The 17,216-nt window shown below is 36.8% G+C and overlaps 1 protein-coding gene across 1 annotated transcript in view; it reads left to right on the top strand.

The window, feature by feature from the left end:
• COL12A1 (collagen type XII alpha 1 chain) overlaps nucleotides 1-17,216 on the top strand; it is a 146,671-nt gene that overhangs the window by 11,542 nt on the left and 117,913 nt on the right. The window contains exons 3-10 of the mRNA XM_007953255.1: nucleotides 266-409; nucleotides 795-854; nucleotides 6,546-6,809; nucleotides 6,981-7,145; nucleotides 7,827-8,000; nucleotides 11,424-11,714; nucleotides 11,917-12,519; nucleotides 14,285-14,557. Coding sequence (XP_007951446.1) covers nucleotides 266-409; nucleotides 795-854; nucleotides 6,546-6,809; nucleotides 6,981-7,145; nucleotides 7,827-8,000; nucleotides 11,424-11,714; nucleotides 11,917-12,519; nucleotides 14,285-14,557 — 1,974 coding nt within the window. The remainder of the gene's footprint in view (nucleotides 1-265; nucleotides 410-794; nucleotides 855-6,545; nucleotides 6,810-6,980; nucleotides 7,146-7,826; nucleotides 8,001-11,423; nucleotides 11,715-11,916; nucleotides 12,520-14,284; nucleotides 14,558-17,216) is intronic.

The raw sequence follows: 17,216 nt of genomic DNA, 5'->3' as shown, positions 1-17,216 counted from the left end.
TGAGAATGGTTGCACAACTCGAAGAATATAATCAAACTCACTAAATGGTGCATGTAGAAACTGTTGAATTGGTGTAGGTTTTGCTGTGTATATTCTCAACCACAATAACAAAATAAAACAAAAACAATGTTTGGGTGTTCTAAATTATATATATTCTACCTTCAAATTTTGAGTACATCTTGGAATTACATTATGTTGTGTTGTGTTATATATCAGGGAATTTTTTTTTGGTACTCATAATTTTCCTTTCTATATTATTTTCCAGATGGACCCACTAAAGAATTTACCCTTGCACCTAGTACCACTGAAACTTTGCTGTCAGACCTTATACCTGAAATAGAGTATGTGGTGACAATAACTTCATATGATGAAGTAGAAGAAAGTGTACCAGTTATAGGCCAACTAACAAGTAAGCACACATAAATCTCAAGTACGTTTATACTTTCAGAAGATTTCTATTTTCAGATTTAATCTGTTATCATATAGAGTTAATTTATACCAGCATTAATTACTCTTTCTATGTTCCTAGTTATGAGTGAATGTGAATAATTCATTTCCAAATTATGGTCCTGGTCCCTGGAAGCAGCAGGAATACATTTTGCAGGGCAATAGAGTTAATCTGTTTTTGAAATAACTCTAAAATCTCACTAAAAATATTTTATTTGTAAGGACATGCTGATTTGCAGCAGGTCATGGACCATACATTTGACAAACAATGGTGTTACATTAATTCCTTTATTAAGAAATATTTTTTGGGTACATTTCCTTTTGTAATTATTAGGTTTCAATTTCAGTTCAAACAGGTGGTCCCAGGAAGCCAGGGGAGAAGAAGCCTGGAAAAACAGAGATACAAAGTAAGTGTTTCCCTTAATATTTTTGCTTGAATTTGTAGACATCATAAATGTAGTATCTAGGAGATGTTATAGTTATATACATAGAATGAATGATCTTATTCGTGTATTAACTTCTGTATGATTTATCTAGAAGAAGCACGGATAATGTAAGAGCAGTGTATAAGTGAGCGGTTCTAAATTCTGATATTCTGGCAGATTTTTCATTCTATTTACTAAATATTCTTTTTATTGGGAGTGTTTTCAATTTAACATGTGTCCAAACTTTTCTGCAAAACTTTGGCAGTAGATGGAAAGCAAAGCTGGACACAGCTCTTTTCTCAAAGGTAAATTGATAGAAGTATTTGGTAACTTCATCCTTAGTAGTCATCCTTAGTGGACATTCTAGGACATTTGTCCTTAGTTTGTACAACAGAATATTCCAAGTTTTTAAGGAATGTATGAGGAATACTAAGGCTGGAACAGGATAGAGATGCCCTCATTTAGGTTTTGAAACAATTCAATTGCCATAAAGATATATTTCTATGTGTATGTTATCTTTATCTCTAGAGCATTTACATGGCCTTTGCTGATAATAGTTGTAACCTTTTCCAGAGTGTCTGTAAGATATTTCTAATACATTGGTGCATTTTTTAATTGGGTGAAAGAAATTTTATTTAGTCTAGGTTTTGCAGTGGTTAGCCTCATTTTGTCTTATACTGCTTTGTCTGACTTACTAGGATGTACTCTTAAGAAGTTTCTAAGACTTCTAATTTTGCCACCTTATAAAAGCTGAATTTATGTCAGACAATGATACTGAAAAAGATTATAAACACAAAGGCCTTTTTATCTGAAATATTTCTCTCCAGATCACTGTTTATTATTCTTTCTGAGACATGGTAATCTGAAATGACATTTATGGAATGCAATTACAATGCTAATGTTTTCCCTAAACTATCAATAGCAAAGCATTATGCCAAATATTGACTTTTTAAGAGACTTAATTGGCCCATTAAATAGTATGCCAAACTTATTTAGGCATATAACTTGCATTAGGTTTGCAAAATTTTCCAGGGCCCATTCTTCCTATTTCTAGACAAATATTTCTTTTATTATCTACCTACTGACTACAAGGACAAAAATATCTTCAGAAAATGTGCTCAGTGTTGCTGCACAAACACAGATTTTCATGAAAACCAACCCCCCCGCCACAATAGGAAGGTATTATTGATTGAATTGTGCCCCTCCAAAATATGTATTGTAATTCCTAATTTCTATGCCTGTGGTTATAATCCCACTTGGGAATGGGTAGTCTTCGTTATGTCAATGAGGCAAGATTAGAGTAGGGTGTATCTTGAGTCAATCCTTTTTGAGATATAAAAGAGATTAAACACATATGTGAGAGAAGCAGAGATGGAGGGAAGGGACATGCCAAGCACAAGAAAATTGTCCAGGAGCAAAAGTCAAAGGAGACAAGGACTTTCCTCCAGAGCTGACAGAGAGAAAGCCTCCTCCTCTAGAGCCAGTGCCTTGAATTCAGACAGCTAGCTTCCTAAATTGTGAGAAAATAAATTTCTGTTTGTTAAAGTCATCCACTTGTAATAGTTCTGCTATAGTAGCAGTAGATAACAAAGATAGAATTTGGTACCAAGAGTAGGGTGGTATACTAACAGATACCTAAAATGTGGAAGCAATTTTGGAATTGGGTAAGGGGCAGAGGCTGCAAAAATTTAAAGAACTCTGGTGGCATAGTGCCTAAGGCATTTGACTGCTAACCAGAAGGCTGGTGGTTCAAACCCACCAGCCACTCCTTGGAAGGATGTTTGGCTAATCTACTTCTGTAGTGATACCACCTAGGAAACCCAAGGAGGGGTTGCTATGAGTCAGTGCAGTAAATTTGGTTGGTTTTTTTTTTTTTTTGGTTAGTAGTAAAAGCCTAGATTACCTTGAAGAGATTGTTGCTGGAATTATAGACATCAAAGGCAATTCTGGTGAGGGCTATAGAGAAAGTGTCTATCAATTTAGAGAATACATATGGTTCCAGCAACAGAATGTTGCTAGAAATGTGGATGTTAAATGTGCCTCTGGTGAGGCTTTAAAACCAAATGGTGAACATGTGTTTGGACAATGAAGGAGGAGTGATCCTTTTTATGTATGGCAAAGAACTTGTCTGAATTTTAAATATTTGATGGAAGGTAGAACTTGTAAGTTATGAACTTTGTTATCTGGGTGTTGAGATTTCTAAGCAAAATCTTAAATGGACCACGTGATTTCTCCTTGCCACTTACAGTAAAATTGAGGAGAAACAGATGGACTTAAAAATGAACTGAGAAAAATGAAAACAGAACTTAAAAACTTGGAATATTCTGTTGTACAAACTAAGGACATATGTCCTAGAATGTTCACTAAGGATGACTACACAATCTTTTGTAATAGAGATTAAGCCTGTGAGTGATGGATTAACCAACTACCATAGCAGAAAATCCATCAGTTTAGATTAAAGGAGATAGAGAAAGAAAGAAAGAAAAGAAAGTTGTCTGCTTCTTGGGATTCTACAGCCAGGAAACAGGCCAAAGGAGCTACATCTGTTGTCCTCCAGGAAAAGAAACAACCATCTTTGGAGCAGCTTGGACATCAGTAGAACTGGTGGAAGGAGCACAGGAAGCAGGGCTTTCTCATTTTTCAAATGGTGAGGCCACAGCCTCTTAGGTTTCAAAGAGTCAGATCTTCACCAACTTGGCTCCAGATTGTGGGGCTGCCATTAAGCTATGCCAGGGGGATGGGGCCACTGGTCAGTGCTGGACGGGAGGGAGTACTGCCATGCCCAAGGACAGAAGAGCAAGACCTGTTGGGGCCAAGGGGGTCAGGTCACCACTTAGATGGATTAGGACAATGGGGCCACCTAAAGCTGAGGGAGGAGTTCTAGTAGTGTAGTGCCTAAGGCACTTGACTGCTAACCAGAAGGCTAGCAGTTCAAACCCACCAGCCACTCCTTGGAAGGAAGGTTGGGCAATCTAATTCCATAGTGATACTACGTCGGAAACCCAAGGAGGGATTGCTATGAGTTGGGTCCGACTCGATGGCACATAACAACAGCAACAAAGCTAAGGGAGCAGAGTTGCTATCTCAGAGGGTCTGGAAGGCACAGCTGAAGCTCAGGGTCAAGGGGCCTCCACCCAGAATACAGAAGGTATAGCCAACCCCAGAGTCTAGAGGGTGGGGCCATTGCTCAGACAGATGGTCTTTGAGAAGAGACGATTGTTTTCAAGCCTTGAGAACTAATATAATTTGTTATGCTAGGTTTTGGACTTGCTTGGTGTCTGTTAAAGGCACTCTGGTGTAGTGGTTAAGGCATTTGGCTGCTAATCAGAAGGTCAGTGGTTCAAACCCACCAGAAGCTCCATGGAAGAAAGAGGAGGCAATCTGCTTCCATAAAGATTCACAGCCTTGGAAACCCAATGGGGTCACTGTGAGTTGGAATTGACTTGATGGCAGTGGGTTGGGTTTTGATTTTATGATATAATCAAGAGTAGATGTTATTGAAGGAAGAAGTCCAAGGCATTGGTGAAAACAAGGCTCTGGGAATTAATGGAATACCAACTGAGATGTTTCAACAAATGGATGCAATGCTGGAAGCTCTCAATTGCCTATGCCAAGTAATTTGGAAGACAGCTACTCAGCCAATCACCTAAAAGAGACCTATATCTGTGCCCATTCCAAAGGAAGATAATAGAACAGAATGCAGAAATTATTGAACAATATTATTAATACAAAAGAGCTCTGGTGGTTAAGGCATTTGGCTGCTAACCAAAAGGTTGGTGGTTTGAACCCACTAGCTGCCCTGCAGAAGAAAGATGAGACAGTCTGCTTCTGTAAAGATTTGCAGCCTTGGAAATCCAGTGGGGTCTCTATGAGTCAGAATTGGTGTGATGGCAGTGGGTTTTGGTTTTGGTGTCTGCTATCCCTTCATTCCCTCCAATTACTCCCATTTGTAATAGAAACATCTACCTTGTGCCTGTTCCACCATTGCACTTTGGAAACATGTAACTTGTAGTCTAGATTTCAGATTCACAGATGAAGAAGAATTTTGCCCAGGATGGAATACACATAAAGTCTCACTCATATTTGATTTATATGACTCCAAAGATGAGAGTTTGGAGTTGGAGTTGATTTAAAACTTTTGGGATGATGTGATAGGGTGAATGTATTTTTCATGTAGGAAGGACGTGGACTTTTGGGGGCCTAAGAATGAGATGTTATGGATGGAACTGGGTCCCCTAAAAATATGCATTTGTAATTCCTAACCTCTATGCCTAGGTTATAATCCCATTTTGGAGTGGGTTTGTTGTTGTCTTTCTTATGTTAATGAGGCAGGATTAGTGGAGGATGTCTTGAATCAATCTTTTCTGAGATATAAGAGAGATTCAACAAGCAAGTGAAAGAAGCAGGGGCGAGAAGAGAGATGCCAAGCACATGAAGATTGCCCAGGAGCAGAAGCTCAGAAAAGACAAGGACTTTGCTCCACAGCCAACAAAGAGAAAAGCCTTCCTACTTCAAACCAGTGCCCTGAATTCAGACTTTTAGCTTCCTAAACTGTGAGAAAATAAATTTCTGTTTGTTAAAGCAACCCACTTGTGGTTTTTCTGTTTTAGCAGTAGTAGATAACTAAGCCAGAAGGAAAGATAATGTATTCAGTTATAAAGTCAATAATACATTTAAATAATTTAAAGATAACACATAGATTTTTGTGTTTTAGTAAAAATAGGTCTTACCTGTCAACTTTGAATACTTTGGTAATTAGGACAACAAGATATTCTGGCTATTTTGCATAATATTTATACTTGTTTTTACTTATGTTAGACTCCATTAACTCTCTAGACTAACCTTACTGCAATCTTCACACAATTATGTCATAAAATGCAAGAGAATTTTAAAAGGTTTTATGTTTCTTCAACTCAACTGTATTTCTTGAATGGTACAGCAATTATTTTGTAATTTTTTTATCGATAAATGCCATGACAAGGAAACACTTTACTTACATTTCTTTTTTACTTTTTGCTGGGAAGATATAGTTCACAAAATTTATTTGAGTGATTGCTGTTGAGTTGAATTCTTGGATTGTATGCTCCTGGAGAGATTTATTTATTTATCTTTTCATGCATAATTCCTTATATGGGAATTTAAAGATTTACAATTTCAAAATGCATCCTGATGAAAATGCTTCTATGTGTGTTAATGAAATTATATCTATCTATCTACCTATAGATATATATATAGTATATATAGTATAGTATAGATATATATATAGTATATATATTGTTGTTGTTGTTGTTGTTATGTGCTGTTGAGTTAGATCCAACTCATAGAGACTCCTCCTTGGATTTCCGAGGTGGTATCACTACAGAAGTAGATTGCCCAACCTTCCTTCCGAGGAGTGGCTGGTGAATTTGAACCACCAGGCTTCTGGTTAACAGTCAAGTGCCTTAGGCACTATGCTACCAGAGCTCCCATAGTATATATAGTTTTCTAGATAGATAGATAGATAGATAGATGTTTTGCCTGTCTGTTGTGGGTGTGCAACAAGGGGTAAAGGGGCTGTAATGAACAATGATTTAAGCAGCTCTTCTTTTTAGTGTTGCAATGTTAATTTGCATTTCTTAATGATAGATACATTTATTCATGGCGTCATTAAAAAATGTATCACTTGTATTTCAGAATGCTCTGTCAGTGCCTGGACTGATTTAGTTTTCCTTGTGGATGGCTCATGGAGTGTGGGAAGAAACAATTTCAAGTATATTTTAGACTTTATTGCTGCTCTTGTGTCAGCTTTTGACATTGGGGAAGAGAAGACAAGGGTTGGAGTTGTCCAGTACAGCTCTGACACCAGGACTGAATTTAACTTAAGTCAGTACTATCAAAGGAATGAGCTTCTTGCTGCAATTAAAAAAATCCCATATAAAGGTGGCAACACAATGACAGGTATGTTTTACAGGTTTTGTTATTGTTTAAAATAAAATAAATATCTACTTGGGAAAGAAATTAAGCATTGTACAATTATCACATATTAAATACTTTTGAAATCACATAGCTTTTGATTTAGTCAGAATTGCATAGTACAGAGTAAATGGACCTTTCTCTTTTTCACTTCAGGGGATGCCATTGATTACTTAATTAAAAATACTTTTACGGAATCTGCTGGAGCAAGAATTGGGTTTCCTAAAGTGGCGATTATTATTACTGATGGCAAATCCCAGGATGAAGTGGAAATTCCAGCAAGAAACCTTCGCAATATTGGGGTTGAAGTTTTCTCTTTGGGTACGTTAGTTCTGACTCATTATTTTCCTTTTAGAATTATATCAATACTTTTAAAGCTTAGGAAGATAAAGGTTTGATTACTCAAGGAATGATGCTGTTAGACGTACTTACTACATTTTATAGTGTTGTATTAAACCCAGTCATCTTTGAATAAAATTTTTTGATCTATTTTTCTCACGTAACTCCCGTAGCATATACATTGAGCGAGGTGGTATTCCTGTTCTTTGCCAGCTCTCTGCTTTTCAAAGACTGCTGGGCCAGTGATTCTAATAAAGATCCTCCTTGTATTATCATTAAGATTTTTTTTTAATGTGTTGCCTATATTATGTAATACTTGAAGAATTCAGAGGACTCCAGCACATTCAGGACCCTGGAAGAAAAAAAGTATTATCTTTACAGATGGCAGAGACAGATGATGGCATGGTTGGGATGAGAGCCCCCTCTGTTTTACTAACCATTTGGTTTCTTCTTTGGCTTACCACTTTATGTGAAATTATAAAATGCCTTTGTCATCTGAACAGTTGTGCATTGGTTATTAAGAAAGGCAATTCTGGTTTATGACTTAATAATGATTTGAAAATGTCTTCACTTGTAAAAGACTGGGAAAGCAAAGAACTTCCCCTAAGTCTGCACACTGCTCTTCTCAATATACCCCCCCCTTTTTTTTTTTTAATTTTTCAGGCATTAAAGCTGCAGATGCAAAAGAACTCAAACAAATCGCCTCCACACCTTCACTGAACCATGTTTTCAACGTGGCTAACTTTGATGCAATTGTGGATATTCAGAATGAAATAATCTCCCAAGTGTGCTCAGGTGTTGATGAACAACTCGGTGAATTGGTTAGTGGAGAAGAAGGTGAGTGGCTTTGCTGTTGAATGTTCCTCACCTATTTACCTTTTCCATTACTTGATACCACTAAATAGCCCTGCAAGTATCATACTCAACCTCATACTTATTCAAACCTATTTCCCAGTTGACTACTCCATTTGTATTATTTTCCAGTATCCCCGCTTGTGGGTACCGTGGGCCCTTCCCTCTGTCTTCAGCAGAACAGTCAATAACATACTTCTATCATTATAAAGTTCTTAAAAATGTATGTTGGGCAATTTTTGATTTGCTCTTATCTTCAAGAACCTTTTGTGTACTTTGAGTGCCTATTCATAATCATACTATCATGGTCTTGTTTTAATGATCTTGTACTCTGATTTAGAGACTGGCAGACTGGGGAAATGTTTATTATAGCTCTCTATAACAAAATAATAATAACACTGTTTCTACTAACTGGCTAAGGAAAAAGATTTTCAAACATCTTATTCCGTATAATTGTTTCAAATCTTTTAAGAACTTTTCAAAGGATCAGTCAATTTGAGCTGCCCACATACGAAGTATTTTCACATTTCTATCAATTATCGCTTTGAAATACAGAGGAGACAGAAAAGATACATCGAGGGATGATTCATAAGCCTCTTTTTGAGTGTAATGAAGTCACTATGCAAACCCCTTATATTTTTCTATAATTGCTCTCTCAGTTTGAGAATCAGCAAGTGATTAAAAATATGTTCTAGATAACTACATGTTCAATCTTATAAACCTTTACACAGATATCTTGGGAATATTCATTGGCCCTAATTCTGACTGAGAACTTTCATGACTTACTGGATTCTGAATCTTTTTCCTTGTTATGTTGTTGTTCAGTGCCACTGAGTTGGTTCTGTGTACAACAGAAGGAAGCACTGCCCAGTCCTGCACCATCCTCACAGTCTTTGCTATGCTTGAGCTCATCGTTGCACCCACTGTGTCAATCCATCTTGTTGAGGGGCTTCCCCTTTTTTGCTAAACCTCTACTTTACCAAGCATGACATCTTGTCCAGGGACTGGTCCCTTCTGATAACATGACCAAAGTACATGACATGAAATTTGACCATTCTCACTCCTAAGGGGCATTCTGGCTGTACTTCTTCCAATACAGATTTGTTTGTTCTTCTGAGAGTTCATGGTATTTTCAGTTTTCTTCAGCTATACCACAATTCAAATGCATCAATTCTTTGGTCTTTCTTATTCATTGTCCAGCTTTCACAGGCATATGAGGCTATTGAAAATACCATAGATTGGGTCAGGCATACCTTAGTCTTCAAAATGACATCTTTTCTTTTTAATACTAGAAAGTGGTCTTTTGCAGCAGATTTGGCCAGTGCAATATGTTTTCTGATTTTTTGACTGCTGCTTTAATGGGTGTTGATGTGGATCCAAGTAAAATGAAATCTCTGACAACTTCAATTTTTCCTCCATTTATATTGTGATGTTGTTTATTGATCCATTTGTAAGGATTTTAGTTTTCTTTATATTGAGGTGTAATCTGTACTGAATCATCAGTTAATGCTTCAAATCGTGTTCACTTTTAGCAAGCAAGCAAGCAAGCTTGTGTCATCTATATATCACAGGTTGTTAATGAGTCTTCCTCTAGTCTTATGCCATGTTCTTTTTCATATAGTCCAGCTTCTCAGATGATTTGGTCAGCATATGGATTCAATAAGTACAGTGAAAGGATACAACCTGATGTACATCTTTCCTGATTTTAAACCACCCACTATCCCCTAGTTTTGTTCAAACAACTGCCTCTTAGTCTATGTACAGGTTCCTCATGAGCATAATTAAGTGTTCTGGAATTCCCATTCTTCACAATGTTATCCTAATTTATTATGATTCACACAGTGAAATGCCTTTGCATAGCCAATAAAACACACGTAAAATCTTTCTGGTGTGCGTTACTTTCAACCAAGGCCTCTCTGACATCAGCAATGATATCCCTTGTTCTACATCTGAATCCAGCTTGAATTTCTGGATGATCCCCATTAACATACTGCTGTAGCTGTTTTTAAATTATTGCCTAAAGTTTCATATATATCTATATTTATATTATACACTCTACCTCTGCTTTTTTTTATTCTTACAATTAATGTCTCTTTACTCAATCTTTAAAACATTCTAATCCTTCATCTTTCACTAGAGTGTACTTGTGTGCATGAAAATGTAGGCCAATCTTTTGTCCAGTTGTATAGGGAGTGGGAGCCATATCACGTGTGCTCATACTTTCCTTCAGGGCTTCCTCTCTTCCCCTGGCATCAGCTTGTGAATTCTATTTCCTGTGCTGCGTCTGCATCACTCAAAAAGTTTGGCCAAACTTCCGGTTGGCACATCTATTGCTTCCCTCTTGTTATTGCTCTTTTCTTTAGACATCATTTTTATGCACTATATCCAATGGCTTCCTGGAGGAAGGGTGAATAAAATTGTGCCTGTTTTTGCACCCACTTTCTGCAGACTGACTGATTAAAAAATTAGAAGTATATCTTCTGGAAATTTGATTGCACTGATAAAGCTAGGATATTGAAGATTTGTTTTGAGTTATCTTAAAATACTTTACATTATCTGTTGAATATATATGACTATTTTTACATTGGGATGATCAGTATTTGTAGGTCAGTATGCATGCAACAAACCATTGTGTCATTTCTGTTTGGTGGCATTATGAACATTGCTGACCTTTCTTTTTCATCCTAAAATAAGTGGGAATAAAATTATTTAAAACTATCACTTAGAAACTTCTGAATATTTTCTCTCTCTTGGCATATTATAAAGTATCTTTTAAAAAATACATTTTTACTCATATGGTATTATTCAAAGAGAAAAACTTTCTAAAGAATTCAGTAAGTCATTGATTTTACCATGTATTTCTTGAGTACCTGCTTTGGTGCCTGAGAATAAAGCCAATGAATGAAATTTCCATAACCAGAATAGAAAACTTGGCCCCAGAGAGGAATTAGGCATCAGATGTCCTAACCTTAATTTATTTCAAGGACTTCCTCTTATCTAAACTTCTTAGCTCCTCAACTGATAGTGAATACATCAAGAATAATTTCCCTCCCTCCCCCCCCAAATTCACCTGTACCTATCAAACCAAAAATGGATCTTTGCCTGATCAGACACTGGATCATTTTTGGTTTGATGGGTACAGGTGGATTTGGGGAATGGAATGGTCAATTATTCTTTTTTTTTTTTTTCCTTCTTATTTTATTGTGATTTTGGTGAAATTTTACAGAGCAAATTGGTTTCCCATTCAACAACCCATACACATTATATTTTGTAATGGGCAGTTGTTCTTGTTATATTCATTATTGACTTGAATAAGGAGAATGAATTGAAGATTCACACTTAAAAACCTAATTAATAGGGTTATATCTCATTGCTTTTAATCACTGTTCTGCTTGTTATTTGTTTTAGTTATTGAGCCTCCTTCAAATTTGATTGCAACAGAAGTCTCATCAAAATACATTAAACTCAGTTGGAGTCCATCTCCTAGCCCTGTGAGTCACTATAAAATCCTCCTCACACCAATGACTGCTGGAAGCAGACAGCATGCTCTGAGTGTTGGGCCTCAGACGACCATGCTTAGTGTACGAGACCTCTCAGCAGACACAGAATACCAGATTAGTGTTTCTGCCATGAAAGGACTGACATCTAGTGAGCCTGTATCAATAATGGAAAAGACTCAGCCCATGAAAGTCCAAGTGGGTAAGTTAGTAGATGTGTTAGTGGGTTTGGAATATTGAAGGCCCCTTAACCAGTATGCTTAATTGGCTCAGAATTACTTTTAAATAAAATATTTCTAAAAGATCTTTTTAATGGAGCATGCTTATTAAGAAAACTAGATATCTATATTTTAATCATTAATTCATATTTATTGAACATTAATGGGTTTTCTTTCTCTTTACAGAATGTTCACGTGGTGTGGATATAAAAGCTGATATTGTGTTTTTGGTTGATGGTTCTTATAGCATTGGGATTGCAAACTTTGTTAAAGTTAGAGCCTTCTTGGAAGTTCTTGTGAAAAGTTTCGAGATTTCACCAAATAGGGTACAGATAAGTCTTGTCCAATATAGCCGGGATCCTCATACCGAGTTTACTTTGAAAAAATTCAACAAAGTTGAAGATATAATTGAAGCAATAAATACCTTTCCCTACAGAGGAGGATCTACGAATACTGGCAAAGCAATGACTTATGTCAGAGAGAAAATATTTGTGCCTAGCAAGGGTTCAAGAAGCAATGTACCAAAGGTTATGATTCTCATCACCGATGGGAAATCGTCAGATGCTTTCAGAGATCCTGCCATAAAGCTGAGGAACTCCGATGTTGAGATTTTTGCAGTTGGTGTGAAGGATGCTGTTCGCTCCGAATTAGAAGCTATCGCCTCTCCTCCTCCGGAGACCCATGTGTTCACAGTGGAAGATTTTGATGCTTTTCAGAGGATATCTTTCGAACTCACACAATCTATCTGCCTTAGAATTGAGCAAGAATTGGCAGCTATAAAGAAAAAAGGTAAGTAGATTTTGTAGAGTGAAAATGATCTCTTCATGAGCAAAGAATTTTTTTTTGGTTCACAAATTGCAGATAATATGTTCCTTCAATTCCTTATTAAAGGAATGTACAGGAAAAAGCAACTTTCTAATGTTATTGAAAACTATTAAAATTAGTTTATTTAGTTTGGAGTCTCCTAGGTCTCTTAGTCTCCTAGGTATGGATCATTGATTTGTAGGTGAAAAAGCTGTGTGTCCATAAGAGTCATGAGAGGTTCCTGATCCTAGATCCTCAAGCAGGGTTAGTTTTATCACACCTATTTGTCATACTCAATTCAACAGCCATTTGTTGAGAGTCTACTATGTAGTCACTGAGCTAGGTCTTGAAAATGAAAGATGACTAAGACATAGCCCTAGGCCTTTGAATTCTCTATATGCATTCTTGTTCCTGGGCATTTCTGGGTGACGTTTCTCACATTTGACACTTTCTTCATTTGTCTTAATTCTGTTTGTCAAGGGCTAGATAAAAGTCTCATCCTTTCCATAAAGTATTCTTTAAGTGGTCAAGTGCTATTACTTTCACTCATTTGACATTTATATATACTGCTTCGTTTTGTTAATAACCTCCCACTCTCTTGTGGTTCCAACTTGACTGTAAGTCCCCTGAGGACATGCAATGTGTCTTAAATGATGTCTTTTCCTATGATTCTTGGTTAATCAGTGCTTAGTTTAAAAATATTATTTTATTAGGAAAAATTCCATAGTTATTACCATGAAATAGCTTACCACCAATATTTAATATGCAAATGCTGGGATGAATGGAAAAACTTTGATGGTTCTTTTTAGGTCTGCTACTCTTTAAATGGGATCTCTGGTGGTGTAGTGCCTAAGGCATTTGACTGCTGACCAGAAGGCTGGTGGTTCAAACCCACCAGCCACTCCTCGGAAGGAAGGTTGGGCAATCCACTTCCATAGTGATACCGCCTCGGAAACCCAAGGAGGGGTTGCTTTGAGTCGGATCCGACTCCACAGCAGTGAGTTTGGTGTTTTTTTTTTTTTTTTAACTCTTTAAATAAGGAGCTCTGGTTGTATAGTGGTTAAGGCAGTTGGCTGCTAACCAGAAGATCAGTAGTTCAAATTCACTGGCTGTACCATGGAGGAAAGATGAGGCAATATGCTTCCTTAAAGATTTACAATCTTGGAAACTCAGTGAGGGTCCCTATAAGTTGGAATTGTCTCAATGGCAGTGAGTTTGCTTTTAGACTCTTTAAATATTCTAATTTTAGGTAGAGCCATTCCATTGCTTCTTTGTTATACGAATCTCAAAATTCAAGTACAATTTTCAGTTGACATTTAAGTAGTAGTATGAAGGGTCAGCGAAAAAGAGGATGACCTTCAACGAGATGGATTAACACAATGGCTGCAACAGTGGGCTCAGGTATAGCAAGTATTGTGAGGCTGGCACAGGACAAGGTAGTATTCTATTCTGTTGTACATAGGGTCACTATGAGTTGGAGCTGACTCAATGGCACCTAATAACAACAAATATAATTTAATTTGGTTGATGGTCAAGGCAAAATGATAAAGACTTCTTGTAGGGCTGCAAGTGAGAGGCCTCCTCTCAATGGTAATGTGAAGAGTGTTTACTCAGTATATTTGTCTCAATGAACATTCCTAAAATGTATAAAAGCCACTTCAGAAATATATAATCTTTAGGTCCACTTTTGTTTTATCAGACTTAAGACATTTAACCAATGTCTTTCTTTAATTCTTTCTTTTTAAAACAGCTTATGTGTCTCCAAAGGATCTCAGGTTCTCTGAGGTGACTTCTTATAGTTTCAAAACCAATTGGTCTCCTGCTGGAGAAAACGTTTTTTCGTACCATATCACCTACAAGGAAATGGCTGGGGATGATGAAGTCACGGTGGTGGAGCCAGCATCAAGCACCAGTGTTGTTCTCAGCAACCTGAAACCAGAGACCCTGTACTTGGTCAATGTGACTGCGGAGTATGAAGATGGCTTCAGTATTCCTTTATCTGGAGAGGAGACTACTGAAGAAGGTGTGATGGGATTTCTGCCACTGTTCACAAAAACTATCAATTTATTGTATAATACAGTTAATATTTGAAATAATCACCTGTATATAGTTCAGAATTATGAATGCTTTTGTGAGATTTGACATCTTTAAAATATAGTTATTCATACATCTTTCTGTAAAGAGAAAAACTTTTATTAGTGAAAGAAAAAATACTATATTTTGAGGAATTTTAGATCAGGAAACAGATAGCTGTTGATAATTAATGGAATTAACTCATGAAATACTGCTTATACCCACATTTTAGAAGTGCCATGTTTTAAATACTTTTGAAATTGCCTTACTTTATCTATGGAGCTAATGGTAAATACAGATCACTAAAATGAATGCTTTAAACAGTATTTTGCTTAGATATGTCCTCTACTGTGTGGAATACTTTTTGGTACATTTCACATTTAAAAGGCACTACTTAAGAGTCATATCTTCTCCTAATTCATGGAAACAATTAGTCCTAGCGATTGATACACCATGCAATCCTCAGCCTATATGACTACGAGACCAGAAGAACTAGATGGTGCCTGGCTACCACTGTCAACCACTTAGAGGGGGATCTATGTAGGAGATCCTGGATAGAGAGGGAGAACAATGTGGAACAAAACTCAAAATCATTTGGAGAAAAAAAAGGGGGGGACAAGGTTTGCTGGTCTGATAGAGCCTGGTGGAACCACTGAGACTATGGCCCCTAGCTGCCTTTCAGGTCTGGAATTGAACCCACACCTGTGCCTTCCAGCCCAACAGAAGAAAGGCATATGAGCTGAACATTTACCTGAGGTAGATGTACTCCTCGGAGAGAACAATCATGGGAGAATGGAAGGGCTGTGTATGCACTAGGACAGCTCAGGGGGCAGGAGTGCATGGAGGGATGGACACAAGGAAGCGGTAACTATTGGGAGGAAGTGGGAGGGGAGCTGTTGCAGTGTAGTAAATTGTAGTCAATGTCATGAGACAAAGTGTATGTGAACTGCTGTATGGAAAATGAATTTGCTCTGTAAATTTTCACCCAAATCACAATTAAAAAAAATAAAAAGAGTAATATCTTCTCTTAATGTTCTCTTAACTAGGTTAACAACTTAACCTTGTTAAGAGGTCATTAAGAGAAGACACTAGTTTTGAAATATAACAGTGAATATTATAAAAGATATCAATTGTTGTTCATTTTCAGTAAGACTAGGAGACAAAGAAGATGAAACAGCAGGCTGAGGCATTTAGGATAGTGACAAATAACCATTTGCCTATAGGGATGGCATGCATTGTTCTGCTTTGCTGATAAAAAGTAGAGAATCTCTTTCTCTGAAAAGTTTTTCATATAAAATTGATATTCTTTTGTGCATGGTTCAGATATATTTCTGCTTATAGGTTAGCAAATAAAGTAAATGACCTAAAGTATCTTCTTATAACCTAGAAATCTGTATAGTTCTGATTTCTTCTGATGATTTACCATAATTTTTATCAGTGTTTGATGGGCCTGGTCCTTTGTCTTCAACATTCTGCAATGGGGATGGGAAATATGTCTCAAAAATAAAGTTAAGTATAAATGGTTTTTGAGCAGAGGCCACTATGTTCATACACACTTTAATTTTTTGGCTGTTGGGCTACTACATTAGAATTTGGTGATGTCTTTCTGATTCTGTAGTCTGTAGGGGAATCTGACATTTAAACGTTCCTGAGTCAATAAGGAAGTTTCTGATTCTATATCTTCATTGAGATAACATGGGCTCTTGCCATGTACCAGGAACTATAGTAACTGTTTTCCACGGATTATCTCATTTAACCCTTTCAGTACTCATGTAAATAATCAGATTTGACTGCTGGGCAATCTGGGGTTCAAAATTACTGTATATTTTTTTGCTAACTACACCCTCCTGCCACAAGGTATTTTAGTAAGCATGCTATGCTAATTTTTTAATACAGCAACATGTTTATATCTACTAAGCTTCAGAGCCAGGATTCAAATCCATCAATCTATTCTGCCTCATTTGTTCTGACTAATTTAGTCATTTTCCTTGCTCCACACAAAATGAATCATGGTTTAAGTCTGCCACCTGTTATTTTTTTCTTTCTTCTTTTTTTTAGAGATGCTTTTCTTTCTCCCTGGAGCAATCTACTGATGTGTTAGATATCAAGTAAACTTTCAATTTTTTTGTGAGGTGTATGCAGGCATGTGTTAAAGTGGTTTCATCCCAGAGGACTGAGAAGACAATGACCTTTAGTTTACCTATTCTAAATTTGTTGTCCATGTGGACAGTTTTGCCCCCTTGAGCAAAAAAGTCACTTAAACTTGTTTACTAAACACAAAGCCAAATGATGTTTTCACTTGGGCTTAATGAAAGTTTTATTTAAGACTTTGAATCTATGGGTGTTACTTGTAATTTAACTTAAAGATTTAGATCTGACTTAAAAAAACCGGGCGCAATTGAGTCGATTCTCACTCAGGATGATGACTTTGTGTGTCAGACTAGAACTGTGCTATGTAGGGTTTTTTTTTTTTAATTTTATTTTGATTTGGGTGAAGATTTACAGAGTAAATTCACTTTTCATACAGCAGTTCACATATACTTTGTCTTATGTCATTGACCAAAATTTACAATGCAACAGCTCCCCTCCCACTTCCTCCCCATAGTTAC

The sequence above is a fragment of the Orycteropus afer genome, unplaced genomic scaffold, assembly GCF_000298275.1.
Source record: "Orycteropus afer afer isolate SDZICR_OR568_19922 unplaced genomic scaffold, OryAfe1.0 scaffold00380, whole genome shotgun sequence".
Lineage (NCBI taxonomy): Eukaryota > Metazoa > Chordata > Mammalia > Tubulidentata > Orycteropodidae > Orycteropus > Orycteropus afer.
The sequence above is the reverse complement of the archived record's forward strand: the minus strand, read 5'-3'. Positions and strand labels throughout refer to the sequence as shown.